Genomic DNA, 22,345 nt, shown 5'->3' with positions numbered 1-22,345 from the left:
CCCTGGATTGGATTTGAAAGGGGATTTGATTAAATCCTAAACAATGACTCCATTTAGAGGGCCTGGTTCATTTCCTGTGTGCTTCTAGTAAGCAAGACATGGACAGAATTAACTCTGGTCCAGCCAAGCCCAAGAAGTGATGGATGGGAGAGATACAGATCCCCGTTAGGAGGGAGGGCAGCGGCGTCCAGCGCCCTGGACCAAGGCCCCAGAGTTGCAGGCTGGACTCTGGGATGCCCTAGCCAGTTCTTGTTACCCTAGCCTATTGCAACAGCTGCCTAACTGAGTGCCCCCAGCTGTGTGCACTTCCTCAATGAGGGCACTCACCACACTCATTAAGACCAATTGTCCAACCTCTTTTCCAAGGGCTTCTGCCATCAGGTTCATTCTGATTCCACCCCTGCTGAGAATTTGCATTTCCACCCCAGATGTACTGAATCAGAATCTACATTTTTAACAAAATACACCCAGGTATACATAAGAATCACCGAGGAGGGGAAAAGAGGGAGACTCACTAACTAGACAGTAGATAAGAGTTAATTCTGGTGAATGGAAAGGCAGTGCACAATATGGAAGAGTCAGCACAATGTGACCAAGGCAGAGGGAGGCACTGAGAGTTGTACAAGAGTAAATGCCAACTGTGGTAAATAACATACAGTCCTGCAGTAGCAGTAGTAACTAACGATAACAATGGACTCAAGCATAGCAGAGATTGTGAGGATGGTGCCGGACTGGGTGGTGTTTCATTCTGCTGTACATAGTAGGGTCAACACAGTGGCATCTAACAACAGCAACCACATAGGTAAATACATGAGCTAAATAGGTGAGAGAAGTCGTGTGGGAATATACCCATGCACACAGACAGGTATGGTGGATATTTCTATGTACATACTTGCAAATGCTGCACACATACCCATATATATATAATGGAGCACATGGGGGCACAGTCATAGAAACTACTTAGACCTTGGGACTGAACCCCTGCACTTGAAGGCCAAAGACCATAGTCTTGGGGGATACCTAGGTCAACTGGCAAGACATAGTTCATAAAGAAAATGTTCTACTTCCTACTCTGGTGAGTCTGGGCTCTTAAAAGCTTGGAGTGGCCATCTAAGAAGCAACATTTGGTCTCTTCCCACCTGGAGCAAAGGAGGACAAAAAGAGCCAAAGACTCAAGGGAGCAATGAGTCCAAAGGACCAATGGCCCACATGAACCACAGCCTCCTCTGACCTGAGACCACAAAGACCACCGACTACTCTGAGCACGACCACAACGGAAAGTCCCGGCCAGAGTGGGCAAAAAATGTACAACAAAATTCAAATTAAAACCAACCAGCCAGACTTCCTGGTCTGAAAGAGGCTAGAGGGGCCCCTGACACTATTGGCCTGAGGCAACCTTCTGACTTGAAACTGAAGACACTCCTGGAAGCCACCTTCCAGCCAAATTATAGCCAGGACTATGAAACCAACAATCCGTGAGGAAAGTGCTCCTCAGAACAACCAACTGTATGAGGCCAAAAGGGCAACATTTGCCCAAAACCAAAGAAGAGGCAGGAGGGACAGAAGCCACGTGAGTGGAAATGGGGAGAGTGGTGGCACATTGTGGGATGCAATTAATGTCAGGGAACAACTTGCATATGAATGACTGGTTTGAAAATTACTTTGCTATGCAAACTTTCACCTAAAGTACAATCAAATGCTTTTAAAAATGGTAATTAGCAAAAAAAAAAAAAAAAGAGTCAGGTGGGGATTGATAAGAATCCCCTGGGGATTTTGTTGAACTGTAGGTTCTGGTTCAGTCTTTGGGGTGGAAATGCCAATTCTCAGCAGGGGGTCGCACGAGAATGAATGTGTTGGAAGCCCTGTTTTTCAGTGCTCAGCTAAGGCAGGGATTGTGTCTGACTGTGCTCTGCTGTCCCCAGTTCCAATACATGCTTGCATCTGTGTCCTAGTCTCCTTCCTCCCCACCCCTACTGTGTCCTGCTCACATTGCCCAGAGTGGTTTTTACATAGCACAGCTCTGTGTCATTCTGTTGCTCATGGGCTAATCCTGCATCTGACATTCATTCTGTGACATGATCCTCTTCTTCATCTCTTCTCCTGCCTCTCCTACACTTGTCCCCCGCCCCGGATTCTTTGGGTTCCTGTGTTTGCTCCAGAGCCCCTACCCCCACCCCTGAACACTGGCCTGACCAAACCTGCCTGCAGTCACTGCTCACACAAGCCCTGCCTGGGAGCACAGGGAAACCCGTGAGGTCTGGTCCTTGTTGTAGAGCTTCTACTCTGTGGAAATGGGCCCAGGTGAGGAGCCTCAGGCTGTTGTTACAGCCTGCTCTGATTTCCTCTAGATCCCCCAAACCAAACTCTTCACTGTCAAGTTGGTTCCTGCTCACAACGACCACTCCTTGGGTTTCCGAGGCAATATCTCTATGGAAGTAGATTGCTTAGCCTTCCTTCTGAGGAGTGGCTGGTGAGTTTGAACTGCCAGCCTTCTCGTTAGCAGTCAAATGCCTTAGGCACTTCGCCACCAGAGCTCCCGTAGATCCCCTAGAGGGCCTAAAACCAGTGCATGTAAGGATTCAAGGCAGCTGGGGGAGACCTTTGGACAGGAGAAATGAGTTCTAATCCTGCATCTGCCTTTGATCTCTTGGGTGTCCTTAGGTGATTCTCTTATCCTCTGGGGCCTCATCTCTAAAATAAGACTCAACTAATGTGGTTGTTAGGTACTGTCGAGTCAATTCCAACTTGTCATGACCCCATGTGACAGAGTAGAACTGCCTCATAGGGTTTTCTCGGCTGTAATCTTTATAGAAGCAGCTGGGTCTTTTTTCGGTGGAGCTGCAGGGTGGGTTCAAACTGCCAACCCTTCAGCAGCCAAGTGCTTCCCCATTTGTGACACCAAGTCAAAAAAAACCCAAACTCACTGCCATGGAGTCAGTTCCAACTCATAGCAACTCCGTAGGGTTTTCAAGGCTGTAAATCTTTACAGAAGTAGATTGCCCTATCTTCTTCCCGTGGAGCAGCTGGTGGGTTTGAACCGCTGGCATTCTGGTTAGCAGCCAAATGCCTTACCCACTGTGCCACTAGAGCACCTTGTTTATGACACCAGAGCTCCTTAAACTGATAATCCACCCCCCCTCCACTGCCATCAAATTGATTCCGACTCATAACCACCCTGTAGGGACAGAGTAGAATGCACCAGAGGGTTTCCAAGGCTGTAAATCCTTACAGAAGCAGACTGCCACATCTTACCCTGTGAAGCGGCTGGGTTCGAACCACTGACCTCTCGTTTTGCAGCCAACCTCTTTCATCACTGTGCCACCAGGGTTCCTTTTAGAACCAATAATACCTGCCATTTAATCAAATGCTTTTCCTGAGCTGGGCACTGTGAGGAGCACTAAGGGTAGTCTGGGGAGGACAGCATCGCCGGGCTTCCAGTCCAGATGAGGAAACAGAGGGTCTGAGAGGTTGAGCGTCTTGGCCAGAGTTGCACAGCCAGGAGGTGGCACCGTCAGTATCAAAATCAAAGTCTGACCCAAGCTTCTGAGCACGTAACTGCTGGACTGGAGAGCCCTTCCCTGGGGCGCTCTGTCAGCCACATGCCCGGGGTGGGGCCCTCTGGGGCTGGCCCTCCTGCTTCCTCTCCTGGCTTTGTTTCTTCATTTGGCTCGGTTTGGGGCAGGGTAAGTGCAGGCAGGCTGACTTGCATTTCTGGTTTTGGGTCTGTTGCTGCATGTTCCTTGAGGGAAGGGTGGCTTGCCTGCAGCCACCACTGGGACAAACCACTCCCCCAGGAAAGGGGAAATGCAGGTCTGCTCCCTCTCAGGGCCACTAGAGCCAGGCCCTGGGGGCACCTGGTTGCCACTTCTCTCCCATCCTTCATCCTTCGGACCCTTAGAGGCAGGTGTGTGTGGGGGTGTGGGGTGTGGGTGGTCTGGCTGTGGGAAGGGTGACACAAATGGGCACCAGGGAGCTGGCTGTGGGACGGTTTGTTTTTCTTGGTGGAGAATGTGCTCTGGTAGGTGGGATGACGGGCAGGGCACTGGGTGGCTCATGGCACTGAGAACAGAAGCTGGGCTTGGTAAGAATCAGGAGCCAGAGGTGTGGGCTCTCACCCCAGCCTGGCCCGTTTGGTGCGTGGTGGCTTTGGGTGAGTCCCAGCTGAACCTCGGTATAATATCTGTTCAGTGGGATGGGGGGAGGTCTCTCTGTTCACCTGGAAACAGCCTGATGGGGCTGAAGCCTATCCCTTCGTTTCCAAATGAGGGTTCTGGGTTGAGAGCCTGGCATCACTATTGGCAACTTTGATTCTGGGTATTGTCAGTGTTCGTGCTGCTGCCAGGGGCCCGTGGGAGAGGCCCCTGACCTCAGAATTCCCTCTAGATCCAAGTGTGCCTTCTTGTCACGGCTTCCACCACCACCATCATGCCCTTTGCAAGCTTTATATTTTCTAGGGCATATTCTCCAGCTGGGGCACGTTGTTTATCCCCATTGAATAGGTAGAGACCTTGAGGCCCAAGGGTTTGGTGACAGCTCTGCCTGGTCCCACTATTGATTTGAGATTGGCTTCTGCCTGTCTCTGTGCCTCAGCCTTCCTGTTTGTGCAGTAGGGATTCGAGATGGCTGATGTCTCAGGATCTGGGTTACAAGGTCTTGGGGGTTCCTGGGTAGAATCATCTCCTAGCAGTGAGCAGGACGCCTATGGGACCAGTGGGCACCTGGCTGTGCCTGGGCATGAGAACCCAGGGTGCTCTCCCTGGCCAGTCAGCTTAGAGTCTCATGAGGTTTCCCTGCCTTGCTCGTCTACCCCTCCACTCCCGGCCTGGCCCACCTTTCACTTTCACGCTCCCAGGCAGCCCGTCTTACTCACACTGTGCTTGCACATCTGCTGTGGTACCCCGGGAACCCTCATGGCACAGTGGTTAAAACATTTGGTTGCTAATCAATAGGTCAGGGGTTGGAACCCATCAGCCACTCCACGATATACAGGAGAGATGAGGCTGTCTGCTTCGGTAAAGATTTGCCACCTTGGAAACCCCATGGACGGTTCTGCTTTGTCCTGAGGGCCTCGATGAGTCAGTGGGTTTAGTTTTTGATTTGGTGCTCCCAGATGCCACCGTGCCCCTGACACATGTGCACAGGGCCCTGCAGCTGCACAGGCCATGGCTGGGTCCTTTCTTCCTAGAGGTGAGGCTTGGTGGGAGCTCCACCATCACAGACAGGCTCCCCAGGACTTACATAACTTCTCAGAAGAACATAGCCTTTCAGTCTCTGGACAGCTGGGCAGTAGTGGATAAGTCACCGCTCTTTGGACTTGGTTTTCTCATCTGTTAAATGGACATAAATGGTCTGTATAGCAAGAGCTCTTAATCTGTGTTTTGGGGGTACTTGCACCCTGAAATTCTCCACCAGTGTGTGTGTTTATTTATGTGTCTGCACATTCCCATACATCTGGATACTTCCCCCATACGTATAGGGGGGTCTTTTACCTCCATCAGTTCTAGGTAGCTATGGCCTTGAAGAGAAGGACAAAACCTGGCCTCTAAATGGTTCTAGCTTCAGCAGCCCAAGACCTTGAGTGTGATGAGGGGCCGCAGTGCCATACCTGAGTGCTGCTTCCCCTCGTGGCTATGACATCTTGGGCACCCCTGACCGTCTCTGAGCCCCACTCTTCTGTGAGATAGCTGTGTTTAGACTTTATCGCAGGAATTGCTTTTCCCATTCCAAACAAAGCCTACTGCAGGAACTCAAGGAAAACCCTGAGGTTTCCTTGGGTGATGGTAGCAGAACATGCGAGGCAGGAAATGTTTTGTGTTTCGTGGAATCACTGTGGTCCCTCTAAGCAGTTTAAATATCACTGGGTGGTCGGTCCCTCGCTGAGGACCCACCCACATCTGTGACACCTGTCTAGTCCAGGTGTGGGCAGTATTTTAAAGTTCTGGTTATTCCAGTTCACTAATTAAAAAAAACAAAAAAACTTAAACACAATACACAGAGCAAGTTCTTGTTCAAAAGACTGATTAGAGTTTGTTTTTAACCTTAGTTCAAGTAGAAGATAATTTTTGGCTGAGTTTGAGATTCTGCCACTTGGTGGTGTTCTGGTTTGGGGGCTTGGCTTGGTTCTGCTTCATAAAGGCAGAGACTACTTTGGTTCCTTTACTCATAGAGGTGACTTCACCTCTGTCGCTTCTCTGTAAAACGGGGACAATGATACTCCCGTATGAGGCCACTGGGAGGATTACATAAGAGAGGGACTTTGTTGGCATGGTTCCTGGCACACAATAGGAGCTGGCTAAATGGTACTTGTTTCTTCCCCTTCTCTCTATACGACCAGCCGTGTTTCTGATGGAGCTGAAGGGTGAGATAGATCCCTTACCAGCCAGCCCAAGGGCTTTCGGGTTTTCACCTGGCCCTCCTGGCCCTCAGACTATGGGGCAGGGGCTTGGAGTCCAGGCAGCTGCCTGTGTTTCAGCCGCTGTGGCGTTGGCTCAGGCACAGTGTGTGATGTCTCCAGCCTCTCCTTTTGAACATTTCTTGTTTTCTTTCTGTTGCCCAGATGTTTGAGACAGAAGCCGATGAGAAGAGGGAGATGCCCTTGGAGGAAGGGAAGGGGCCGGGTGCTGAAGACCCCTCACCCAGCGAGGACCGCTGTCCTAGCCAAGATCTTCCTCCAGCGCAAGACCTTCCGCCCAGCAAGCAGTCCCCTCCCGCCCAGGAGTCACTGTCCAGCAAAGACTCACCTTCCTGCAAGGGACCTCCAGCAGGGCAAGAACCCCCACCCAGCAAGGACTCCCCACCATGCCAGGATCCCCCTCCAGCCCAAGACCCCCCACTCTGCCAGGATCTTCCTACTAGCCAAGAACCCCCTCCCAGCCAGGACCCTCTACTCAGCCAAGACCTCCCTGCCGTCCAGGCGCCCCCTGCCCAGGACCTCCCATCCGGTCACGACCTGCCTCCCAGCCAGGTCTCTCTGCCAGCCGAGGCTCTCACTGAGGAGACTGCGGGCTCTGGGGAACCACCAGCAGCCACCAGGGACCCAGCCGTGGCCTCCAGGCCGACCTTCGTGATCCCTGAGGTCCGGCTGGATAGCGCCTACAGCCAGAAGGCAGGGGCAGAGGGGGGAGGGTCAGGCGATGAAGAGGAAGCCGAAGAGGCTGAGGAGGGGGAGGAAGGGGATGAGGGTGAGGAAGACGAGGATGAGGACACAAGTGATGACAACTATGGAGAGCGTAGTGAAGTCAAACGCAGCAGCATGATTGAGACGGGCCAGGGCGCCGAGGGAGGATTCTCGCTGCGTGTTCAGAACTCACTACGGCGCCGGACGCACAGCGAGGGCAGTCTGCTGCAGGAAACGCGCGGGCCCTGCTTCGCTTCCGACACCACCTTGCACTGCTCTGATGGCGAGGGTGCCACCCCCACCTGGGCCATGCCTTCACCCCGCACCCTCAAGAAGGAACTGGGCCGCAATGGCGGCTCCATGCACCACCTCTCCCTCTTTTTCACGGGACACAGGAAGGTAAGAAGGCCATGAATTGGGGGGTTGGGGGGGATAGGTGGAATGGCAAGGAACCAGAAGTCACCTCTCCCTATCCCTGCTCTCCTCTAGGCCTCCCAATGAATCCATATGACAGAGGATATAACTAGGGCTTGGAGGGAGTGCAAAGGCAGAGCCTAGACTCCAACCCATGACTTTATGACTCCAGATTCTGTGTCTATATAGCTCCATTGAGGAGCCCCATAGAAAATGGGGCAGGTGAGACCTAGCCCAGGACACTGGGCATCCAGATCTGAAAGGTCTGAAACAGTAACTGGAGAGATACAGAATGCAGGCCTAGTTCAGGCCTAGCTAGAAATCCATCAGACAGCAAAAGCCACAACATCGATGACAACACGTCTCTGCTAAGCAATTTACATTAATTCATTAACCCTCACAATAGCCCTGTGAGGTAGATACTATGGCTATCCCCATTTTACAGATGAGGAAACTGAGGCACAGAGAGGTTATCGAACTTGCCCCAGGTCACACAGTTTATAAATGGCTGAATCAGAATTAGGTTCTGGCTCCAGGGCTGGAATTCTTAGTGACATGCTATCTGCCCCTTGCAAATATTTATAAATAGATGAGTGTTTACTGATGTCCTGCTGTCTGCCAAGCTCTGTGCTCTGCAACACAGCAGGGGCCGCAGAAATGTGTCAGGTATGAATTATGTGTGTGGGCTGGGAAGACAGCCTAGCAGTTAAGAAATTGCACTATGGCCTGGAAGACCAACAGCCAGCTTGAGTCCAGGCTCTGTTCCTCACCTACTGTGTGGCATTCAGTGAGTCACTGAGCCCCTCTGAGCCTTAGTTTCCTTCCCCGAAAAGCAGGGGCTAACAATACGAATGCCTCAGAGGTTGAAGATGAATCCACCTGCTCCCTGAGGACAGTAGAGCCCTGTGAGAAGGCTGTTCCCTCTTCTCTTGAAGCACTAACAGCCAGTGCGAGGCTTGTGCACTCAGAACTGTTAGGAGGCAAAGTAGGGGGACGGAAGGTCAGTGCCACGGACTGCAGCTGACCCTCAGAGACCTTGGAGCTTGGGGAGGAGAGTCTCTGGGGTCTAGGGCAGCAGGGACAGTGTCTGGAGAAGGAGCATCTAAGCTTGGCCTTGGGGGCTAAACAGGTTTAGAGTAACAAGAGGATAAGACAGACATTCTGTGAAGGAGGAATTGACTTGGACAAAAGTGTCTGTAGAAGCCAGTCTGGTTAGAGCAGGGGACTCCTAAAGGGCAGGGATGGCAGACACATGCCACTCTTGCTGCTACTCCTTACTCCAACCCTGTGGCAGACATCACTAATGGCTTCCAGGATTCTTTGCTACTGGACCGGGGCATGGCCTCTAAAGCCTTCTTAGCTTCTTGGCCACTAGCAATAAGGCAGACTTACCATTTAAATGGAAACCTCCTGGTCAGGCTGGAGAGGCAGGCTGGGCCCCACCAGAAAAGGCCCTTGAACTTCAGGCGCAGGAGTTGGGACTGCATCCCAAAGGCCAGTGGTTCTCAGATTTTGGTGTGCTTCCATTTCTTGGGCCCCAACGCCAGATCTCTAGATTCAGAATTTCCAGGGGTAGTGCCCAGACCCTGTATTGTAAGCAAGTCCTCCAGGGATTCTGATGCACCCTAAAATTTGGATACTGCTGCTGTGGGCCATTTCTTGATGCAGCAGCTGCAGGAGAGGGCCTAGAATGCTGTCCCTTCAAGGAGAAGCCTCAGGCTCCCTCAGGCCAGGCCTGGCCTCTCCCCTCTGGAGAATGGCTAAGGCCCAAGGGCCTACCACTTGCCTGAGCTTCCCAATCCTAATTCTCCCCTCCACACCCTTCTAAGTTTTAGCCTCCCCTTTTCCCAGTACAAATATTTGTACACAGATAAATTCACACGCATTCACGCGTACATTTCTAGTTCCTCACCTCAGTTGATATCAGCTGCTGTTTTGGGACAGACGCTTCCGCCTGGGAGTTGATCAGACTCTGGAGCAACTCGCCCCTCTCTCGGCTTCCTCCTTTGGGTGCTCAAGGTCCCCACTGGCATCTTCCCCTCCCCACCCTCTTTTGGCATGTGGCTTCGTTTCCTGGGTTTCAGTGACTAGGCCACAGAGACCTCAGAGACCCCTAGCCCTGAGGGAGCCACCTTCCAGGTGGTTCTCACTTAACTGGCCTGCATCTTCCATCATCACTCGTATCCAGGCCCTTCCAGCTGGCCGGCTTCAGTAAGAAGTCCACCCTTGTCAAGGGGAAGTGGGGACTGACCTAGATAAGCACACTGGTCTGGTTCCATCAGTTACTGGTGGTAGGCCTTGGACAAGCCCCTGTCCTCTGAGCCTCACTGATGAAATGGGTATGGTGACAATACTTCCCTCTTAGAGTTGCTGGAAAGATGAAATAGACTGAGATAGCGTGTTTATGGCAGTGCCCGGTGCTCAGCCTCTAGGGGGTGCTTCATAAGTGAGTCATGTTGAGGAAGAAGCAGAGGACAGTAGTAGCAAGAGTAGTAACAGTGATCCCCGCATTCACAAAGTACCTCCAGACCTCTTTTCTAACCTTCACACTGTTGCCGCAAGGTGGGACTTGTTGGCTTGTCTTACAAGTGGGGAGGCTCAGGCCTCAAAGTGATTGCTCCAGGCCACACAGCCAGTAATGATGGAGTAGATGGTGGCCTCTCCTGCCTCTGCCTCAGACCCTGCACGTCTCATGAGGGTGGGAGCATGGGCAGGGGACGGGTGCTGACCAAGGGGAGAGGCAGCGTTCCTCATGACTCCATCTTCCTGGCTGGGCCTGGCTTTCCTGGAACGTCAGCTGATGCTGACAGGCCACTGTTCTCAGGTCGTGCCCAGGAGGAGGAGATGAGGGAAGGCTTCAGGCTGTGGAGTGAGACAGACCCATGTTCAGTCTAAGCTCTGCCTCCCTCTGGCTCTGAAATCTTGGCCAAATGGCCTCTTTTCTCTGAGCCTTGGCTTTCCCTTATCATTTGGGAATACTAAGTCTTCATGGAGGGGTTACCCAGTGAGTCCAGCTTGGTAGGCGGGCTCCCTGTGCTGAACTGAGTGGTCCCATGGTGCCCCCTGCTGCCAGATCCCCACCTTGCTGGCCACTTGTCAGAGATCACAGGCCCACACCTGCCCTTTTCCTGAGGAGCCAGTGAAGTCCTGGAGAATAAACCCTGTGTCTGGGCCCGGGATACTGCCATTGATCCTTACTCCAGCCTGGCCTGGCTGGGCCTGGGGTCACTGGCCGTTCTTTGACAGTGAAGACCTCACAGGCTGTGTCCCTCCCTGACTGTGTTTCCTTCTCCCCTCTCCCCTGTAGACGGTTGGCTTCGTAGGGGCTGTCAGCTGCGAGTGCCAGTCTGGCTGCCCTGAGCTGCCCCTCTAGGTGGGAGGTCAGATGAGGTGACCACTCTAAGTCTTCCAGCTCTAAGTGCGATAGCCCAGCTTCAGAAAAAGCCGAAAGAAGAATTGCTTCCTTGGTCTAAACAAATGACCATGGAGTTTAGATCCAATGTTTCCACATGGTTCTGTGGGGCTGCTGGGCTGGGCTTGGTCAGAGAGGGCCAGCCAGGCATGGCCAGAAGTTAGATCAGGGCCACTAGGGGAGACCAAGTGAGGTCCTGCTCACAGAGGAGCCCTCGTTCACGGGTGGGCTGTAGGAGGCACAGGCTTTGGGGCCAGGGCTGAAATCCTCTGCTGCTTACCAGCTCTGAGAACCCCAGCAAGTTAGCAATCAGCTCTGGGGCTCAATTTTCCCAGCCATACTCAGGGTTAATGACAGCCAGTAGTTCTTAGAAGTCTTGTGAACATCAAATTGAATAATGTATGGGAGCACATAGTGAGTGCTCAATAAATAGTAACAACAACAAACAAAGTCACTGCTGTTGAGTTGTTCCTGACTCATAGCGACCCCTCCTTGGGTTTCCAAGGCAGTATCATTATGGAAGTAGGTTGCCCAACCTTCCTTCTGAGGAGTGGCTGTTGGGTTTGAACTGCCAGCCTTCTGGTTAGCAGTCAAGTGCCTTAGGCACTATGCTACCAGAGGTAGTAATAATACCCACAGTAACGAATTGTTATTGAGCACTCCCATGTGCTGGCACCATACTAATCATGTCACTTGCACTGACTTAATCTTCACAACTGCTCTGTGAGATAAGGTTTAACAATTATCTTCATTTTACAAGTAAAGATACTTAGGCAGAAACGAAGGAGCTCTGGTGGCAAAATGGTTAAGCACTCAGCTACTAACCGAAAGCTTGATGGTTCAAATCCACCAGCTGCTCTGCAGGAGAAAAGACCTGAATCTGTTTCCTTAAAGATTACAACCTAGGAAACCCTGTGGGGCAGTTCTGCTCTGTCCTATAGGGTAGCTGTGAGTCAGAATTGGCGAAACAGCAAACAACAGGCAAAGAGGGGAAGTGAGTTGGCTAAGATCAATTAGCTAATAAGTGACTGAGCTGGTGTTCAGATCCAGGAAGTTTAAATCCAAACTCTTAACCACTACTATTATGGGAGTTGTAATTATAATCACAATTATAATTATTATTCAGAGAGGCAGTGAGCTCCCAGTTGCTGGAGGTAGCCGGGCAAAGCTGGGGCAGGCCCCAGGGACTGGTGCCTGTGGTGAAGAAAGAAAGGGCTGGGTGGAACTGTGCTCTTGTTGTCTGCCCTTCAACAGGGCAGGACTTGGAGAGACAGTGGCGAGCAGAGGGGCCAAGAGTCCCTCTGCCTGTTGGGCCTTGCTGCAGATTCCGGTGGAAGGAGACTAGGGTACCACTCTGGCCCTTCTAAGCCTAGAGGCTGGCTTCCCTGGGGATTTGGGGAGACCCTGGTTTGGGTCTCAGTTTCTCCGCTTTTTGGTCCGCAGGACTCCCCTGGGTGCCTGGGTTCCCTCAGCTGCCCGCGGGGCCTACTGCCAGGGTTGGAGCTGCCTGAGCCCCTCGATCAGGCCGACTTGGCGTGGGCCTGTCCCTGCGAAGATGATCCCCTCCCAGTGGAAGGAAAAGCCCATTTCCCAGCAGTACAGAGGCTGGGGGTGGCGGGCAGGGCGGGAAGGGTCCCTAGGCCCATTGTGTGGAGTCGATAAAGTGCGGAAGCTGAGGTTAGAATGGGAGGAAGCCCAGCGCCTGCAGGCCGTTCCCACGGGTGGGGGCTTTGGGCCCTACCAGCCAGATCAGTGTGACCACAGTCTGTGTGTGTAGTGGGGTGACAGTAGTTATGCTTACCAGGCAATGAACCAGTGGCTCCTGGTTGCTGAGGGTACCCTGTGTGCCAGGACCGGACCACAGAGAGCCCAGACTTTGTTCTGGTCAATCAGCCCAGGCTGTCACCACACCTAGGGTGTAGCTAAAAAACGGGCTGAGAGGCTTGACCACTTACTTAAGGTCGGTGAAGGCAGGCTCCATTCCCAGGCCTGGCTCCAGCCCTGAGCTCTGGAATCACACTCTGTCACTCTGTAGGAGGGTGTGTGCTGTGTGTGCACGTACACACCATGCACTTCCAACTCTAGGGGGGCAGCATGGTCGGGAGGAGGCAGCAGCATCCCCCCCGCCAAGTCTGTCACCAGAAGTGTTCAAACATGCTTCGTCCTGGCATTTGAGTAGCAGCATCCTCTGGCGGAGGAACTTGGTCCTTGAGTTCAGACAGAGCAGCCAAGTGGCTGCCGAACTTCTCTGAGCTTCTGTTTACTTTATGGATTTACTGTGAGGATCGATGAGTTAGTATCTCCATAATAAGAAGCCTTGGTGGCACAATGGTTAAGCACTGGGCTGCTAACTGAAAGGTGGTGGTCTGAACGCACCCTGTCACTCTGCAGGAGAAAGAGTTGGTGATCTATTCCCACAGACTACAGCCTAGAAACCCTATGGGCGGTTCTGCTGTCACATGGCATCACTATGGGTTGAAAAATGGACTTGATGGCACCTAACAACAACAGTATCGGGGTAATTCTGGTCCTAGAGTGGCCCACAGTACAAACTCCATGAGCGAAGTTATAATTCACCTGTGTTTCCATCTGTCCATCCACCCACCCATCCATCTACCCATTCTCTGGTGCTGGAAGGTAGGCTGTGCCAATGAGGCTGGTCATGACTCCTCTGGCTGTATCTGGAATAAGGCCACTTTTCTTTCCAGAATTAAGAACAGCATTTCAGAGGGCTAGCGCTTTACATTTATTTTACAGAAAAGGAAACTGAGACCCAGGTGGATCCTATGAAGGGTCAGCGCTGGGATCCACACCTGCTGGCCTGCTGGCCTGCTGCCCTGCCTTGGGGCATAGCATCCACACCCAGCCCACTCGGGCTCTAGCTCCTCTGCCAATCTGGAGCATTTTTTGGGTGTGTGCTTCAGGCTGGCACTATTGGGGTCCTGGATCTGCCCTGGAGGAGTGTGGATGCCCAGGCATGGCTGGGTGAGGGAAATGGGGCTGCCACAGTAGGAACGGTGGGAGTTTGGAGCAGTCTGAAGGTGAGGAGGAGGCAGACTTGGAGGAGGAGGAAGACTTGGAGGAGGCAGAAGTGGAGGGGAAGAGGAGAGAGGGTATTACAGGGAGGGGGCCTGTATAGGCAGGGTGAGGAGATGTGTATGGGGTGGGGTAGAACCTGAACTGCAATGGCGTGGTGGGTAATGAAGTTGCAGGATGTCTTAATGATTCAGCAGTGAGGGTCTCAGACTCATTGTCTTAGGCTGGCTTCTCTAGAGGAGCAAAATGAGTGAAGCATGTCTAAATAAGAATATAAATATATATATTATATATCATTAGAGATCTGTTTCAAGCAAGTGGTGCATGCAGTTGTGGAGGTTGGTAAGTTCCAAATCCGTGGGTTAGGCTAGAGGCTTCTCCTGACTCACATGGAGGCAGGGGCTGATGAGCCAATACAGGCAGGTCAGACAGCAGGCTACTGGCTCAGAAGATGACAGGTCAGATGTAGGCTCTAGAGAGGTCGAGCTTGCCACGACATCCATATATATTAGATGCAGGCCACACCCCCAAGGAAACTCCCCTTTCAACTGATTGGCTGCTCATATCAGATCACAAAATGGACGATGATTTCATAATATCTACCAAACCACTTAGAATCATGGCCTAGCCAACTTGACATGTAACCTTAACCATCACTCCTGATTCATTCATTCACTGGGCAAATACTTCTTGAGCTCCTAACATGTCCTCAGAGAGTCTCAGAGAGGGGTAGCCACTTGGCCTGGTCACATAGCAGAACCCCAACTGGAGCCCAGTTCTCCAGCCTGTCTTCCTGCCTAGGATGATGCCTTCCGCCATTGGTGATGTTCCTCTGGCTTCTCCCTAGCAGGCTGGATTCTTACATGCACCGGGAGGAGACCCCTTTGGCTGGAGGCCCTACCTAGCAAACCACACTCCACATACAGGCTGTTCCCAACAGTGGGGTTCTCTACTGACTGTTATGCAAGGATGGGAGGTTTGGGAGGGAGGCGGGCTGGCTGCAGGAGCTGTTGGATCCCTAGCCGCTCCTTGTGTGGGCTGCTAGCAGCCCCTAGATACCTGGGCTGCAACATGTCTGTCTTCTCTCTGCAGATGAGTGGGCCGGATACTGTTGGTGATGAAGATGAAGTCTCCCGGAAGAGGAAGGGCAAAAACCTGTACGTTGAAAAGATCCATGCGCCTCACTCTTGCGAGCAGAGGGGCTCCCCTGTGCCCCTCTTCCTCCTCTGCCCTCAGGCTTGTCTCTCTTCCAGGGGTGCAGGTGGGGAGAAGGGGCTGTGCCTAGTCCTGCCCGCAGCCCCAGACACAATGAACAACAGGGTCATGGGGCTTAGTGGTGGCCCCAGGGTGGGGACACCAGGGTCCTGAATGCCTAGCATTGTCCTTAGTACTCATGCAGAGTGAGGTACATGAATCAAACAGAAACCTCAGTCAGGTTGCCTGGCACTGGCCCAGACTCTGAGCTGGCAGAGTCCTCTGGGACTCTTCCCCACCCGTCATCTGAGAAAGGGCTGAACTGACAGTTTACCGGGTTCTCCTCCTTCAGTCTTGAGGTCTTGAACGCTGACAGTCTCAGGAGCTGCCAGGAGGGGGCGCTGCTGGCCCAGAAAGTGGATCCCATGCTTTCCTTAGTCTATCTGGCTACACTCTGGCCCCTCTTACTTTCATTTTGGAGGAGGTACCAATTAGTTTTTGTACCCTTAGGCTGAGGCTCCAGAGACTTGGATCAAGTATAGGGGAGGGGCAGTGTGGCACACCAAGGCTCCCAGAAGGCGCTGCCTCCCCTCCAGGTCTTTCAGTGCCCACCATTAGGTAGACTTTGGGCCTGAGGGAGAAGAACAGGACTTCTCACTAGATGCCTCCAGTGTCCCTTCTCCTTAGCCTTGACCTTGACCAGGCTCCACTACCCCATAAACTGTCTCACCCCGCTTCCTCTGCCCTCTCCAGCTTTCTGCAGCAACTGGTAGCTTCTCCCACTCTTTAGGCAGGAACACTTTGCACTTTCTAGGGAAGACAAGACGTAAATAAAAATGATCCTCTGCACCAACTGTCCTCATTTAACCACTTTGAGGACAGAGGAGGCTCCATGCAAGGCCAGAGTTGCTGGGGTGGAAGAGGGTTCCCAGGAGTGGAGCAGTGCATGGCATAGAGGGCAGGCATCCAGCAGGGTGAGGGCCAGCCACACGCAGAGGGGTCCGCCAACTCCAGCCTCCTTTCAGAGAAGATGCTGCACTCTGAATGCCTGAAGCTTACCTTCTTAAAAGCTTAGTCCCACCCACATCACGATAAAAAGTTAAAAAACAAACAACTCAGTCAAGGACTCTTTGAATATGGAGTAATGATAAAATTCACATTTCTGGTGGCAAGCACAGTTGTTCCTTGTGCATTGCTTATGTTATCAAATTTAATCTTTTCCAGAAGCCTGTAGATCAGGCATTATGGTCATCCTTATTTTACAAATGAGTAAACTGAGGCACAAAGCCATTGTTAAGTTCCTTGTCCAAGGTCACATAGCAGGTAAGCAGCAGAGCTGGGATCAGAAGCCTGGCATGCTGGTTCAAAAAAAAAAAAAATCAAACCAAACTCACTACCATCAAGTTGGATCCGACTCATAGTGACCCCCTCCTTGAGTTTCCAAGGCAGTACTATAGAAGTAGATTGCCCAATCTTCCTTCTGAGGACTGGCTGGTGGGTTTGAACTGCCAGCCTTCTGGCTAGCAGTTAAGTGCCTTAGGCACTACGCCACCAGAACTCCTTCACTGGCTCCAGGGCCTGATAGTTTTAAGCTGGGTGCAAAGTCCATCTGAAGCTGGTCCCTTTGCACAGCACTCCTGCCACGTGGGCTTTGGTTCCTCCAGAGGGCACTCATTCTATCTTTTCATGGCTCGTTTAGCATCCTCTGTGCCCCTAGCATCCTTCTGAGGTGAACTGGGCACTTCTAAGTGCCTAAGGCATTTGACTGCTAACCAGAAGGCTGGCGGTTCAAACCCACCAGCCACTCCTCGGAAGGAAGGTTGGGGCAATCTACTTCCGTAGTGATAGTGCCTTGGAAACCCAAGGAGGAGTCGCTATGAGTCGGATCTGAACTCAAGGGCAGTGAGGTTTTTTTTTTTTATAAGGGCCTCTCAGCTCTGCGCTATATCTGTGTGTCCAGGAGGAAAGGCATGGCTGGGCAGAACCTCAGCCTTCTCCAGCCACAGAGAATCAAGGAGCCCAGGTGAATAGGGGCAGACTGCAGGTTGGAGTTATGTCCCCAGACCTCAGGCGAGCCTTTTCCATAGGCTTTTATGTCCTTATCAGTGGACCTGGGGCAGGGCTTCCAACACAGAGCACTGTGCTGGGTGATAGCTTCCAAACTCTGTCCCAGGAAGCGGTGGAGTCTCACTCCTAGACACCTCAACCCTCTCTGAGGACCTAAGTCCTCAACCCAACTCCTTAGCCTTATCTCATTGGCTTGGAACCTGCTAGAGCAGGGTCCCCATCCCTGGGCAGCTGTCCCAAATCCTCAGGATATTTCTGGGCCTCCTGTCCAGCTAATGTGTTAAGCATTTTTGTGTTAGGTGGTCTGCGTTTTTCTGAGTTCCTGGAACACCCCCAGCAGCTGGGTAGTTATCAGCCCTGTTTTACAGGTGAGCAAACTTGACATTCAGGGAAGCTAGGTAACTTGATCAGGACCACATGGCCAATAGAAGCTCTGGTGGTGTAGTGCCTAAGGCATTTGACCGCTAACTAGAAGGCTGGTGGTTCAAACCCACCAGTCACTCCTTGGAAGGAAGGTTGGGCAATCTACTTCCCTAGTGATACTGCCTCGGAAACCCAAGGAGGGGTCACTGTGAATAACTGTGGAAGTATGGATTTGAATCCGTGGCTGTGTGGTGCCAGAGCTTCAGCCCTTAACTTCACGGTGTTCACTTCCCTTAATTTTGCTGCATGTCCCAAAAGTCTTAGTGCTGTTTTCAGCTTTAATAACTTCAGAAACTTAAGTGCTATGAACTTACAAAACACATTGAAAAGTTTAGTTATTTGAATTTATTTTGTGCTTGTTTAGTTTTGTGATTTGATCATACATTTTTTAACTTAACTTTTTGCTTTCAGACAGCATTTTCCATCTTTAATCAAAAGGACAGAAACTAGAAATTAAAGTTTAAAAAAAAATCACAAAAGAAACTATGCATAACAATTTAAATAATGAAACTTTCAAACGGCATTTTTACAAGTTTGTGGCATTTGTACTTCTTATTAAGGCTTAAAACTGTCCTTAGACTTTTGAGATACTGAGCTATCCTCTGCAAGGTGCCCATTGTTGGGGATCTAGGGACAAGCTCTGGTAGCATAGTGGCTAAGACACTTGACTGCTAACCAGAAGGCTGGCGGTTCAAGCCCACCACCCACTCCTCGGAAGGCAGATAGGGCAATCTACTTCCGTAGTGATACTGCTTCAGAAACCCAAGGAGGGGTCGCTATGAGTCGGGTCCGACGGCACATAACAACAACAGGGACAAGGAGTGGGACGTGAAGCACTTAACCCCTTTGTTTCCAGTAGCTTCGCCCAGGACTGAAATTTGCTACCTCGGGAGGGAGTGGCCAGGCTAAAAATGGTTCTGGGTTAAAAATAGCCGGGCCTGCCACCGTGGTAGGCCGGGCCTCCACTCCTTCCCTTCCAGCAATTTGCTGATTTGTTTTCTCCTCCTCCCACCCCCGACGCCACCATGGTAACAGGGAGGCCGGTCACAAATAACTGGGTCTGGCTTCCTGCCTGCCCAGCCCGGAGGCCGCCCCTTGCAGACACATACCCCTTTCACGGGCTCCTGCTGCTCTCCGGGTTGGCCACTGGGGATTTTTTTTTTTTTTTTCCACTCCCCCCTCCTGGTCCCTCCCATTTCCTGGCTCCTCTTTCCGAGTCCCAGCCCAGGCCTGTGCCTGGGAGTGCAGTCATCCGGCGGGAGCTCAGCGAGCGGGATTGCAGCGAGCAAGCTCCGGGCTGCTCCTGGCTGCACCGTTCGCCTGCTCTACCTGGGACGCAGGCCCGGGGCAGCAACCTGAGGGTTTTCCCTGCGTACTGTTCTGGGGCCTCGAGGTGGGAGGGAGCCCTATCGAGATGCTCCGAGGCATGTACCTCACGCGCAACGGGAACCTGCAAAGGAGGCACACGATGAAGGAGTAGGTGCCCTCGTCTCAGCCACCGTGCCCCCGACCTTGCGTTTGCAGAGGCTGAGTGTGCCAGGCTGACCCACTCCCCCTCTGCTTCTGCTCCCAGAGCCAAGGACATGAAAAACAAGCTGGGCATCTTCAGGCGACGGAACGAGTCCCCCGGGGCGCAGCCAGCGGGCAAGGCAGACAAAGTGATGAAGTCCTTCAAGTAGGTCCGCCCAGACACCTCTGGGACCCCTCAGGCACTCATTAGCCACTCCCCCACCCCAGGGGAACAGAGCTGAGCAGTGCGTTTGAGGGGAAGGGGCTTGGTTGGCTTGGTCCAACCCTGGGGAGATGGGGGTTCTCCTAAGAGAAGCTGGTACTCAGCAAAGCAGCTGTCTTCCCAGGGAGCAGCTGCCCTGGGAGGCCAGGTCTGGGGACAGGAGGAGAAGAAGAGGTGCTGGTCCCAAGAAAGGGGGTGGGTCAGGACACCGGTGTCTGGAAGATGCTTCCCTTGTGTGCTCCCCACTGGGTTCAGCTGCTTTTTGGGCCACTGGACAGCTAACGGAAGGGCTCCCAGCCCCAGCCTCACCATGCCCTCACTGTGCCCCATCCCTCTCCCCCAGGCCCACCTCAGAGGAAGCCCTTAAGTGGGGTGAGTCCTTGGAGAAGCTGCTGCTTCACAAATGTAAGTGGGGCCCACTGGCCTATTTCCCCACTCTTCCCCCTGTCTCTCTCCCTTCCCTTCCCTTCTTTGCCAAGACCCCTGAGAGTGCCTATTCCTCTTTCTTGGTCCAGTCAGTTGTCCCTGCTGTTGAGGAGAGGTTGCACTTGGGCAGAGGTCCTTGGGCCGGCCTTGGAGCTGGCTTCTGCCAGCCCCTCCCTGTCCACAGGAGTTGGCATCACTTGCTAGAGGCTGTTGGGACCTGTGTGCTCAGACCCAGGTTCCCAGAATAACAGTAAACATTTCTGTGTACTGAGGGCTTACACCGGGCAAAATGTACCAGCCATCTCATGTGCTGGATCTACTCTGATCCTCTTAGGGTTCCAGGAGAGAGGGCTTGTAGCCCCCATTTTACCAATGAGGAAACTGAGGCATAGATTGGGGGAGATCTGCCTAAGATCCATCCATTAGGCAGCAGCAGGGCTGGGACCACATCCCCGGGCTTTTAGCTCTCCAGTGTCTCTACCTTTACCAGGAGGGTAAGCTGGGGAGTCCTGCGGGTAGGAGGGGCCAACTCTCCTCTTACCCTAAGGTCTGGGTTTTGTTTTCACAGATGGATTAGCAGTGTTCCAGGCCTTCCTTCGCACTGAGTTTAGTGAGGAGAACCTGGAGTTCTGGCTGGCGTGTGAGGACTTCAAGAAAGTCAAGTCACAGTCCAAGATGGCAGCCAAAGCCAAGAAGATCTTTGCTGAATACATCGCGATCCAGGCATGCAAGGAGGTAGGACTTCAGACTGGGCCTTCAGTTTCCCCAAGCCCTATTGTCCTGTGACCCTTGGTGGTAGAGGGTGCTGGCAGCCTCAAAGATACAGCCAGAGGCTCAAAAAAGGAAAAGGCCAGAGTGATTCTTGGAAGCATGTACCCAGGGCAGAAAGGAAGCAGGCTGGGGCCAGGCAAGAAGAGAATCTTGTTAATAATAAAAATTTTCACAGGCTAGGGGCTGCTGGACTCCAGGTGTGTGCTAAGCCCTTTATGTATCTGCTCTCATATTTAATCTTCACAATAAATAGGTTTTAATATTGTCTTCCTTTTAAAAATGAGAATGTAGTTTCAGAGAGCCTAACCATGACAGCTACCATCTCTCAAGTGCTTGCTGTTTACCAAGCACTTTGTGCAAAGTGCTTTCTATGGATGAACTTGTTTAATTTTCACGGCTGAGGCGTGGACTGTGATTCCTAGCCTTCCGATAAGAAGAGGCTTGGAGCACTTAATGATTTGCTTAGGGTTGCACACCTAGGTGTGGCACTGCCAGGACTTCAAACAGCCTGACCCAAGAGGTGAGGTTTCAGGCCCTTATATACATTAAGCCAGGGGTTGACTCTGCTGACCCGAGGGTGTCCACTCTGAACCCTAAGTTGTAGCAGAGGGGGCTTGGAGGCAGGAGCCTGGATTGGCCCAATTCCTGGCACCCGGCCTGGCCTCCAGCATTGGCCCCTCACAGTCAGCCCTGACTCGGTTGCTCTCTGCCCTCACAGGTAAACCTGGACTCGTACACACGGGAACACACCAAGGACAACCTGCAAAGTGTCACACGGGGCTGCTTTGACCTGGCGCAGAAGCGCATCTTTGGGCTCATGGAAAAGGACTCATACCCGCGCTTCCTCCGTTCTGACCTCTACCTGGACCTAATTAACCAGAAGAAGATGAGTCCCCCACTTTAGGGGCCACCAGGGCAGAGCTGAGTGTTCACAACAGGCGGACTGGGCCCCCGTCCCACCTGCCTCCCTCCGCTGCTGCGACGGAGGGGGCAAGAAGGCTCCTGGAGGCTTCGTCTCCGGACAGACAGATGGGACATTTGGATGCGAGGCCTGGACCAAAAGAGGCCAGACCACTGGAGGAGTAGAAGGGCTGGCCCCGTTGGGTCCCCGTTGCCCCGGTACGAGGGGGCCCAAGGGCCCTGGCAGGTCAGGGACCCAGCTGAGCCAGATCCGGAGCTGCTGCCGCCTGCAGTGGCGACTCTGCGTTGACCAGGTTCCTTAAAGAACTGGCTGGCGGGGCAGGGGGCCCAGGCCTGGGCTCCAGGGCCCTTCCTGGGGGGCTGCTGGGGCTTGCAGCTCAGACCCCCTCCTCGCGTTTTATTTATTTAAACAGTAGTTGGATGCTTGGCATGTTATCCTGTAATAGGAAACCCTTGCCTCATCAGTTTTCCTAATTTACAAGTGCAATATTTTAACCGCCTTGTGAAAAGCCGCCCTGCAGAAAAGGCAGGCACCATTCTCTAGTTTCAGGGAATTTGGTGGTCCAGGGTGGGCAGCCAGGCCCTCTGGACTGAGGAGGGCTGTAAGGGCACTGCAGTCTGACCTCACACAGAAGTCCTGTGCCCCTGGGTGGGGTGTCCCTTGCGGGCTCCGGGGAAGCATGGCACCCTCAGACTACACAGCAGCCACGTTCTGGAGCAAATAAAAGGCCTGTGTTATTTCTTGTTCTTGGCCCTTTCTGTGTGTTCCTAGCTTTGAGCCTTGCAGGGTGACTGGGCCGGGAGGGTTGGAAGTTGGGTCATCAATCTGCTG

The 22,345-nt window shown here is 52.6% G+C and overlaps 1 protein-coding gene across 1 annotated transcript in view; it reads left to right on the top strand.

Annotated features, from left to right (window-relative positions):
• The window catches only part of RGS3 (regulator of G protein signaling 3), a 143,896-nt gene extending 122,400 nt beyond the window's left edge, over window positions 1-21,496 (top strand). Inside the window, exons 18-23 of the mRNA XM_042780397.1 lie at window positions 6,557-7,516; window positions 15,072-15,136; window positions 19,237-19,338; window positions 19,739-19,800; window positions 20,390-20,556; window positions 21,311-21,496. Coding sequence (XP_042636331.1) covers window positions 6,557-7,516; window positions 15,072-15,136; window positions 19,237-19,338; window positions 19,739-19,800; window positions 20,390-20,556; window positions 21,311-21,496 — 1,542 coding nt within the window. The remainder of the gene's footprint in view (window positions 1-6,556; window positions 7,517-15,071; window positions 15,137-19,236; window positions 19,339-19,738; window positions 19,801-20,389; window positions 20,557-21,310) is intronic.
• The last annotated feature ends 849 nt before the right edge of the window (window positions 21,497-22,345 follow it).

The sequence above is a fragment of the Orycteropus afer genome, unplaced genomic scaffold, assembly GCF_000298275.1.
Source record: "Orycteropus afer afer isolate SDZICR_OR568_19922 unplaced genomic scaffold, OryAfe1.0 scaffold00037, whole genome shotgun sequence".
In the NCBI taxonomy this organism is placed as follows: Eukaryota; Metazoa; Chordata; class Mammalia; order Tubulidentata; family Orycteropodidae; genus Orycteropus; species Orycteropus afer.
Note: the sequence above shows the minus strand (reverse complement) of the source record. Positions and strands in the feature narration are given on the sequence as shown.